This window comes from Melitaea cinxia, chromosome 15, assembly GCF_905220565.1.
Source record: "Melitaea cinxia chromosome 15, ilMelCinx1.1, whole genome shotgun sequence".
NCBI lineage: Eukaryota > Metazoa > Arthropoda > Insecta > Lepidoptera > Nymphalidae > Melitaea > Melitaea cinxia.
In genome coordinates, this window is record NC_059408.1 from 6,804,725 (window position 1) to 6,816,356 (window position 11,632).

The 11,632-nt window shown below is 29.6% G+C and overlaps 1 protein-coding gene across 1 annotated transcript; it reads right to left on the reverse strand.

The window, feature by feature from the left end:
- Window positions 1-3,047: 3,047 nt before the first annotated feature.
- On the reverse strand, window positions 3,048-3,971 carry LOC123660123 (protein MIS12 homolog). Its single transcript, XM_045595225.1, has 2 exons — window positions 3,229-3,971; window positions 3,048-3,197 (listed from the first exon to the last, which is right to left on the reverse strand). Exon 1 carries the CDS (start codon window positions 3,848-3,850, stop codon window positions 3,230-3,232), a length of 621 nt encoding a protein of 206 aa, XP_045451181.1. The 5' UTR covers window positions 3,851-3,971; the 3' UTR covers window positions 3,048-3,197; window position 3,229.
- Window positions 3,972-11,632: the final 7,661 nt, after the last annotated feature.

Below are 11,632 nucleotides of genomic sequence, written 5' to 3' on the forward strand. Positions count from 1 at the left end.
GTCTTTTTTTGAATTGGCAGCTAATCAGATTAGCAATCAAATGTTAATTATGCAACTGTATGTTAAATTTAACTGTCTATCAATGAACACAATTTAAAGATTTATAATTTACGTTATAAAATATATTTTTATATATCTTAAGATATGTAAAAATGTTGAACATGTGTTCATCATAGAACAGACAATAAAATGTTAAAAATATGTTGTGTTTAAAATTTCTAAAATTAAATACTTTAAATATAAAATAAATTGAGATGATATCTGTAACTAACCGACGTACTTGTTTAAAACATTATAGGAATTGTTTATTTTAATAAATTTATTATAATTACTTAAAAATACATATTTGTAAATATATACCTATTTATATGTCACAAAGCATACCTACATTCTAAAATGTTGTAAATAGGACATAGAACGTAACGTTTTTTTTTTTTGTCTGTGATAAAGTACTTAATAGTCTGTCAAATGAAAGCTCCCTGGTTATGGCATCGATTCCTGAAAAATTCGAAATTAAATTGATTTAATGAAGCTGAATTAAGAAAGATTTAAGAAAGTAATTTTTAAATTTTACAAGTCCACTACTATAATTCTGCTTTTACAAAAAAAATATTTTAAAGTACCTATAGACTATTTTTTTAAACAGGAACTTCTTTTTTTACGTTAACTATTTAGAATGAAATGTATAAAAGCTTAAATTTATAGTAGAAGAGCGTGGTACATTTTGTTCAAAAAGTTTAATTTTAGATCCAATTGAATTTTAAATTTGTCACTGATTTGAGTTCAACAAACGTTATAAGTTCAGTTCATAAATGAAGTGTTAATATCATAATATTTATATACAATAAATTTATTTATATAATATAATATTTTGTATCAAATGAAGGTTAAAAATTAATACTAGCTAGCTAACAGCTATTGATACTAGCTGTATCAATAACTCAGGTCAGACTTTTTTTACGATTTTCTACGCTTTTTCGAGTTCTGCTTTCCTTTATTGGGCTGGGATAATTTTCAAAAGATGTGATATGTACAACAAAAAAAAAAAAAACATTATTATTGTTAGTTTTTTTTTAAATATTAGTCATGGGGTTTTAGGTTTATTTTTAATTCTTTGATGAATGATAATAATTTTTTAGAATTTGAATTTTACATCTACTAATATTTTATATGTAATTATAATATAACATTCCCAGTGTAGTTCAAATAATGAAGTCAATCATTAAATTTTATAATAGATATAAAAAAATCATAATGAACATTGAATTTCTTGTAAATTTATTTTCTTTAAAGGAAATGATTTATACATATTAATATTGTTAAATAAAGTATTAAGTATAAATATTGTTATTAGCTATTTCTGTAAAAATAATTGTGATCAATTAAAATGTTAGTAATTGTGAATTTTATTAGATTGAACATTGTACATGTTTAACAAATATTATGTATTAATTATTTTTATCAGTATTAGGAACGAAGTATCTTTATGAAACAAAAAATAAAAACGGATTAATATGATGCCAAAATAAAATAGGTTTGCATAAAATAGTGTAGTTAAACATGTCATTAAATATAACAACCATAGTGATAATTTTGAGATCCACGTGTTTTATTGTTGTGAATGTTTAGGAGTTCTTAGCATTTTGGCTAAGCCAAGCTCAGAAATATTAAATATAGATGTGTTGGTAGTTAAGCCTCAATGTGATATCAAGTAATTGGTAAATAGTTTTTCAGTAGGTGTTAAATGGTAAAAATATGCTAACTTGTGTTCTTTAAAATGTAGTGCATACATGCTATCAAAATAAAAATAAAAACTTAGATGGAATTATGAGCATAATTTGTTGTTGTTGAATTTTACATTTTACAAGAACAAAATGGCATGTATGTACTACGTAAACATTGGCATTGCTAGGTTTTTATTAATGAAAAAACATTTCTGAAAACCTTTAAAAACATTTCTTTTGTTTGACTTTCAACAGAGGGGTTATTAATTTTTTTAAATATCCTATAATCATTTTTCTCGCTAATATTTTAACATTCTCAATATTTTTGAGATTTTACCAATCTCAGGCTAAAACCGTGTGTTCTATGTGTGCTCCTATCTATGCCAATGTGTACAGAAAAATCCTAGTTCGAATTCTCTAAATGTACGTGTATACTTAAAAATTTTGTTGTGCCAACATTTTGATGAAATTTTGTTAGTTATTTTTGAATATGTACTCAAGATAATTGTGTTGTAAGTGTTATACATAGAAGTAAAGATGTCTATGAAATTTTGTTTTTAAGAAAAAAAAATTCTGTTATGTTTTTACATTAAAAGACTAACTGTTACTTGTTGTTTTATTGAATACTACTAGGTGATTAGGATGTCCCTATCTAGATTTCTTTCTAATATGTAGTTTCTATATATGTAGTAGGCCATGGCTCGGCTAATAGGCTTGGACATCCTTTAGCCGGATGTACCAAAAATTTGAAAAAAATAGCTAGTAGTGACTGGATGGCTAAAGCGGGTGATTAAGTTTTGTGGTGTACACTGGGAGACGCTTATTTACAGCAGTGGACTATAATAGGCTGACGATGATGATTATGTAGGACCAGTAAAATATAATAGTGCAAGTAAAAAGTATAAGTAAAAACTTAGTTTTGAGTAAAACTGATTCAAGAAAAGAAGAGATAATTATTTTAGTAACATTGACAGAAATAGAGAAATGGGTATAAATAATATAACAATTCAACTATTGACTATTATTTTATCACACATTTGACAATACTCAAGACGGAAACGTCTATCGAGTCAGCTAGTATTAAATAAAGATATTGCATTCCTTTTTTAAATAAGGGTAAAAGATCTAAAAAATAAAATTTAAGAGACTACACTGAAGTCGTCTCGCAGTTTTTTTGTCGGTAGGTTATCTCATCATTTACATAGATGGATATTTGATTTTCAAAACTTAAGAGTGACTATTGTTTTATGTTTAACACAAACAATTTATATACACGACTTTAAAAAATTAATGTTAAGCATTAAGGAAATAAAAGTCTCTGAGTAATATAAACTGTTGTTGAATTTATTTCGTTTAGTTATAAGAAATAAAATTATACTAAAGTTATAGTTTTATTCAATTTAATTTTAACACTATTCTATACCATATTATATTAATTTGAAACGATTATAATCTAATTTACATTTATGTACACATGTTACATGTTACATTATGTATGTGAATAATTATTCATTAAATAGACTATTTTGATTGTTTTTGTTTATAAATGGGACACTGGCACATAGAAAAAGCACTTCACTTTGAATAGTCTTCACACTATCACTACTTTCTAAATTCTTTTGCAACAAATCTAGTACTTCCATATCCTTTTTAGCTATCTCGCATACCTTTTCAACTGAAGATAATTCTTCTTCTTCAGCAGTTAACAAAGCCTCCATCAAAGCACCTCTTTCCACCCTCTTTCGTAAGGAAACAACTTCCTCCCGTAGCTTACAATATTCTTCGTCTGATACCTGTTCTAACTGTACTTCATCTTCAGGTAACAAAACATTTGGAGGTATTTTAAGAACACGCTCAATTTCTTCGTCCACAATATCTAGAGACAGCCCTGCTCTCTCGCAATACAAACGAATGAGTTTATCACATGAATGAGTTAACGTAGTCTTATCTGTATCATTTAAATCCAATGAATCTTGAAGATATGTTTCCATGTCTTTGACGCCAGTTCGAATTTTTTGTTCCACCATCTGGCGAACGGATATTTTAAGCCTTTGAGCACCGAAACCAAAATGTTGCGTTTCGTACTCCTCCTCGGTACCCCCTGTCCAAGGTGGAATTTTTATCATTTTGGTTTTTAACAGAACAAATTTGCATATAACAACTTTTATCAATTACCAGTACAATTTCAAACTTAAAATAGTTTCAATCAACAAGAGTGACAACTGACAAGCACAAGCATTACATTTTTGAAACAGATAAAAAACGAACGAGCAACGAAACAAATTATGCAATTCTGCCAACAAAACAAACGCATAAATACTACAGTTATGGTCATGGAGCATAGAGGTTATGGTTTATTAGTTTTGCATAAAAAGAGGTTATTCGCGTCATTTACGATATTAACAATTGCGTCGCGATATATTTATAACAATATTATGTATATTCACAAGAATATTGATTGTTTTGAAATAGTAATATTTAAAATGTAAACACGAGAAAGAATAACAAAATTGTAACTCCGAGTTTCCGAGTGCGCAAAGTAAACGTCTCCTATGTATTAGACCAGTGCTTTGAACCTTTTTTTTTTTAATATCTGTACCTCCGACATGGGGGTCGGAGTCTGTGCTTAAACTACTCATCCATACCAGTTCTCGCATTTATTCTTCTCGCACTTTCATTCTGCATACTAATTTCTTTCTTTCATAGTTTCCACATTCACACACTGGGTGGGTTCCCATCTAACCTACTATTATAATTCTATTGCTTATTTTATGAACACCTAGGAAAATGAGTGGGGTTTGGGCATGATGTTTTTATTTACAATCTTTTTCTTTTTCCTTTTTATATACACTATAATAATAATAATATTACATAACTTACATACACTAACAACTTCTTAGTTTACTATTACTTTATTTTCTAAACTACTTAACCTATGGAGGTAGCAATTACTTTAGCTGATTTTCATTTTATAATTTTAACTTAATATTCATTTATTTATATTTCTAAGTAAATTAACTAATTTACACACAGAAAATATACTAACTACTTAATTACGTTCCTACTATGTAAATACTAATTGTTTATGTTATACTAGAATATAACCATGCTCTGAGCCTTTGAAAAAGGTAAAAAGTAAAAAAAAATATAGTAGGGTGAAACCTATTGGAAAAGGAAGAGAATACCTTGAAAATGAAAGGAAAAATAAATTACGGGCGATCTGAGATCGGGAAATGGTAAGGAAGGGGGAGAGGGGGGGTTAATGGTAAAAAAAAACGATTTGTGAAATTTGGTGAAAATTTACCTCTTTATGCCCCAAATACACAAAAAAAAATTATTTTTTTATTTTTCACTTTAATTTGACCTCAATATAGAAAAAGCTACCTCGTTTTTAATCGAAAATTCTCACGTCAAAATATCAGCTAACTATGGCTAATAGTAATGATCTATATTTGGATAAGTTCTTGTTGAAATACCCATAAATATGCACATTTTTTTCCGTAGTTATATGTATAATATACATGAAAGACGAATATGTGCTCTGCGAGAGTTTAGAGTAGAAGAGGTTCCCATTCCCGCTTAATGTGTATTTTGTTTTTCCTTTGAAACAAGCTTTTTTTCAATAAATTCTGTTACTTTTCGATGTCTGCATTATTTTTTTACATAATCCACGTAGATTATATTACCACATTCCATACCTTTCTTCGTTCTCGATTCTGCAGATTTAAGGGATCTAAATGACAATCCATTTAATAAACTACAGTCAGTCAGAGTCATGTTCCTGCAGTTAGAATAATGCTCATAAGCCGTTATTTATAGTATATATATTATAAGCTATATATATATATATATATATAATATAATTATCAATTTTTACCAGCATCGTACATATTCTTCCTCTTCCGGTAATTAGTGTGGCTTAATCCTTAAACACGTCTTTAAAACAAATGTCAATATCTCAAAAGACGACATTTGGATTCAGGGGATCACAGCTAATTTATCGTTTCAGATTTAAAAATATTAATACCACTAACACATTGTTACAAAACCTATGTCACTATATAAAATATAAAATTGATAATAACGTACCATTCTTCTGGTGCAAGAATTTTTTAAAATCAGTCTAGCTGTTTTTGAGTTAATTAAAAAAAAACAAAATCAAATCTTTTCTCCTTGTATTGTTAGTAGATATAGACTATAGATGTAGATATAGAAGTATAGATATAGTTTAAAATAATTTACTTAATACTTTATTATCTATCTTTAAAACAAAGAAATAAGTCCTAGTTGTGGTTACCATGTGGTATAACTCAATAGGCCCGATGAACGAGTATTTGACGTATACGGTTGTGTAATTTTTTGGTATCATCTGTTAATGAGTCTAAAAAAAAAAATCCAAACCAGAACCCGACCATCTCTTCGAAAGTGACACATTACAACTCCACAATAATAAACAGATAGACAGATTACGTCAAAGTTATAGCAATTATATTATTTATTATACCAGTATACGTAGCTTAGAAATTCTTTGAAGACATAACCGGGCGTCCCATTATTTTTAACTTTACCACCGAGCAATCCTTATACTATTATTATCAAATCTTTATATTAATTTTAAATAAACACATTACATAGATGCAGATATATAAGAACGTCAATGAACATATGTAAAATTAAACATTTAAAGATTTCACGCAAGAACTCACGGCTTTTAGGTGAAAATTAACATGAATATAGAAAAATAATCGGAGTCAAATAATCGGAGTTAAAAATGCTTAGATTTTTCTTATTTTTTTAAATAATAAGATGTGAAAATTTGTGTCCCTCAAAAGTTGGATACTTTTTTAACTCTTATTGTAATATCCCTTCTTTGTAGAGACTTCGAGTAGTCTGCTTCGTATATCGCTATCCGGCACTGACATGAGAACCAACAACCAAGGATTAACTTTAGCGTCTTGGGTTACTAACAACTGCATTAATGCTCGTGTTAAGAAATTCTGTCAGGTCCTAAGCAGATTTACTTTTTGTATTAATAATGCGTATATTTGCTATTTAATTTTACTGTGTAATATTTTATCTTTGTAACTTTTAATACTGACCATCAATGAGTGTCGGATCAAACAGTGTACTGCAGTGCTTTTCTTAGTATAGCGAGTGATTTTTCAGTCAGAACTTTATACTCAATTTTTTTTGGGTAAACTACTAATAGATAATAGCTTCAGTCCATTAATTACAACGATGAATTTCTATCCATCTATACTATAGACACATATTTTATTTTATTTATTTATTTTGGGAGGAACAACAGCTGAACAATGTACAAAATGATATAGAAATAAAAAGCTACCAATAGTTCCCCACTGGTAGTCACAGAGTAAGAAAGTATTAAAAAGAAAACGTACGCTACATATAAGCCGTAGTAACAAGAACACGTATAGATTACAAAATGTGGTTAGTGAAATGATGTAAGTAAACAGAGTTAGGTGCAGTCAAACTTTAGATACAATTCTAAAACTATACTTAAAAAAAAATTATTAAACTATACAATTACTTATTAAAGAAAGAGTTATTGATTAGGTTCCTTGCAGCCGCACAGCTAGTGTTAAATAGATCTAAGTATTTTTTTTTAGAGTATGCATTAAATTTACTACCCCGCCAGACAAATGAGTTTTGCATATAGTTTGTGGAAACTAGTGGTGTGTGTATTAACGGGTTATTGCGAAAAAGTTTAATAGGTACTCCTAAGGAGACTCTGGCTAAAAGATCAGGACAATCTATTAAGTTACTTCTAATTTTTAAAAGATAGATTAAGTCACTAAGTTCAAGTCTTAGTTCAAGGGGGAGAATATGAAATTTTTTGCAACGTTGCAGATAGTTATATGGTTGATTTGATTTGAAACAAATGAATTTAATTTAAAAAAATTGTATGTTGTCAAGACGCGCGATGTATGTGCCGTACTTTAATATTATAAATTAAATAAATTTCTAAAATAAAAGTTACCTTAGTTATTTCTTATTACATCAGCTATCTGCCAGTGATAGTCCCGTCTGAATTGGTATAGCCGTTTCAGAGATTAGCCGAAACAAAGAGACAGAGATATATGTACCGTGTGTACAACTATATATACATTTAGTAAAAAGCGGTTATTTTAATATTACAATCAGACACTCCAGTTTTACACTACCATGCCGTCTAATTCTATTGTCATGTCCTTTTCATGGTAGATGTTGTCTGTAAGAGATCGCTCTTTTAGCGATAAGACCGCCTTTAGTACATGTCTTTTCTTTCTTTCGATGTAAATTTTTTTCTGATAGTATACAATAAAGAGTTTGTATTTGTAAAAATGTTTTATGTATACAAAGAATAAAAAAAAAAAAAAATACATGAAATTATAAAAGCAACCTAAAGAACTCTTTTGTAGAGTCTTCCAGTAGGTATTACTGTAACGTTCGTTTCGTTTATTCGTTTTACTAATTTCTCATTTCTAAGACAATTAATAAGACAATTTAGCACTACATAGTTACACACCAGTGATTATATTAAATATACACTATTGTATCATTATTTACCATTATATTACTATATTACTATTATCAAATTAGTAAAAATACAAATATCGTATATCGTTAAACTTAAAATATTAAATTTTAGATCCATTATTAAAATACTTTTATAGAAATTCCTTGAGTGAAATTTGATGTTAAAAGAAAATCCTTTTTTATATCGTGTTTCATGTTATCTCTGATTGTATAATTTTGTTACACCTTATCTCTGTATTTTTTTTTTTTTTGGTTATTCATTTTTGATTATATTTAACTTAATCCTCGTACGCATTATGTTATTTAGAATATATTATGGCCACAAATTATAAAAATTGTATACATTTTTAATTGCACTTAAAAGACACGTATATTAGTACAATGGCAGCAAAGGCGAACTTTTCTCTGAAAGAGATCTCTACCAGTTTATCCGTGAGAGTGAATGAAGGTGTTATCGCGGAGTACAGAAGTGCGAGAGAATAAAAAAAAAAAACCAAAAGACAAAAAAAATATTTTTTTAAATACATACACTGTCAATATATTATATATCTATATATACAATTACGATCAAATAAAATACATACACAAAAAACTACATACATACGTACTAAATACATGTTACATAAATACAAACATTCATACATACATACATACACATTTGCATACATTCCTAATTTTTTTAAATATATAATTAGATAGGCTTGCGTTTGACCACTATTTCACCTGATGTTTAGTGAGAATGTGGTCTAGGATGGAGCACGCTTACCTAGAAGTAGCCTATTAACTCGCGACTTAAAGATCCCCAGATTGTAGCTATCCGAAAACACAGACGCTGGTAGAGAATTCCATTCTTTAGCCGTATGTATCAAGAATGTACTAGCGAATCGTTTAGTGCGTATAGTGGGTATGTCAACCATATAAGGTTGGCGTAACGCAGTGCGTCTGGTTGTTCGAAGGTGGAAGGGGCAGGGAGGAATAAGGTCGTGGAGTTCCTGCGCATACTCTCCGAAGTGTACCCAATAAAAAACCGACAGGGTGGCCACCCTACGCCGATAATCCAAGCTTTGCAGCTTTGCAGTGACCAGAGTATCATCACCAATGAGCCTCTTGGCTCGCCTCTCGATTGAATCGAGAAGCTCCAGCTGGTACTTGGCAGAACCATCCCAAAGATGAGAGCAGTACTCCTTGCATGAGTGAACTTGAGCTTGGTATAAATTTAAAAGCTGTTCCGGAGTGAAGTACTATCTCACCTTCGAGAGGATGTTAAGTGTTTTGGCAGCTCTTCGAGCCTTTGCTTTTGCTTTTGCTTCTATGTATGAGAAAAACATAACATAATTTATATAGACACATATTCATATCGAATAGAAATGGAATATTAATATAATTATTATTTGGCTCTACAAATGAAGGTATTTAGTTCAAATTTATTATGTAGGCCTCCGCGAGCACTGATACAGCCTCTGTGGGTAACATTTCATTTTCTGAAGTAACATGAGTATGGTGAAAACACCACAGGGGTGAAACAATTCTACTGGTACAAATAGTTGAAATAAGAGTTTTAATGCTACGGCCCGTGCTAGCTCAGTGTGTGGCCGAGGCATTAATGAATAAAATAAATAGACGTAATAATATCTACGAATATATATCGGTAATTTTATTAGCATACAATACAATATATAGTAATGGATTTTATTACTTTATACTTTTTTGCATATTATTTATTTCCGTATAAAAATGTATTATTATGGTATTGTTATGGTTTGTTGCCGTTGATTGGTTATTTGTTTTTTATGATTGTTTTTTATTTGGTTTTTGTTTTTCGTTGATAATTCGACCTCAACTCAACAGCAAAAAAGTATCCTTGTACATAAAGTTTGAAAAAGTTTTTTTAACTGCTCTTAAAGGAATATGTATGGAAATATCTCACTGTAAGATCGATCGATCGAAAAACACAGTAGGCATAGCCACTAGTCGGATTACTCACTAAGACAAACTTTTAATCAGAAACAAATATATTTGTACATTCAAACACATCAGCGTCAAGCGGCAATCGAACTCGCTAATTGTTAGTGCTAAATGCTAATACAACTTTTCGCCGCGCTGACGGAGTCAGTACAGAAGAAGTATCGCAAAATACCCCAATATAAAATTGATCGCAATAGTAACAAGTTCTAATATCAATGGCTTAAAAATCAAATTAAAATAATAAGTTGATATTAGAAATGAACAAAATGGACATTTTTATTAACCATAATCTAAATATTTTATAAGTTGACTAGTGTGTCCAAAAATTAATGGTATAACACCTATTATCGAAAATAGTTATTGCAAAAAATAATAATATTTTTGCTTTACTTGGCACATTTTATGTATTGTAATCAATGGCCTATTCCTGCGAAAGCTTTAGGTAATATGACATACAACGGTATGCTTCTCTTTAGTAATATCAAACTGCACCTTATCGGTCAAATATATACAAACTGAAAACGTAAAAATTCAAATTTATTATTTGAGGTGAAATAGGCTGTAAGTTGCAGGCAACAGACCGTTGTCCAGATTAGTTTTATGAGTAAATATTTGCGAGATAAAGTTTATCAGTAATCGGCGAACTTGGCCATTAAAATTGAATGTAACAGAGCAGTTTTTAGAGTTAAAAATAATAAAAACAAAACTATATAACATAGCGTCAACGCACGGCAGAACGCGGGAATGAGACGCGGCAACCTACGTCATTTTCGTTCGTTCGAAACCGTTTCGCAGGTCGCAATTCACTTCAGATCGCTCGTTTAGTAATAAAGTAGAGTTCGTACAGTGTTGACGCCCTCGTTTACAATAACAATAACATAACCTCCTCGTTGTTGTCGTGAAAACTTTCACTAACAACTTTTAGATGAATATCATTATTATTTTATATAAAGTGGACTTTGGACGTAATTGTTTTCATTCAACTTAGCGCATACTATTTTTTCCCGGAACGGGATCTCGATTTGTGACCGCGTGTGTGTGAACAGTGTTTACAAAGTTAGCATTGTTTGATTTTGTGCCTTGGTTTGTGTGAGTTTCAACCGTGAACTTGTTGCTGTGACTAACTGTGAGGTATGTCTTTATCTCTCAACAAAATGTAACACGTAGAGAACTAATCAAGTGATAGTAGCGGTTATACTGTGATAAAGACTACTATAATATGTACTATTAAGTATTATCATATTTTACAATTTTTACATTAATTAAACGGTTCGAATAAATTTATTATTCCTTATTAGCAAAATAATATAAAGATCTTTCACAGATTTTAGTCATATGTTTTAAGTAATTTAGATTACGACATGTTATTATATGTTTAATAACTAGATTCTATATCTAACGTA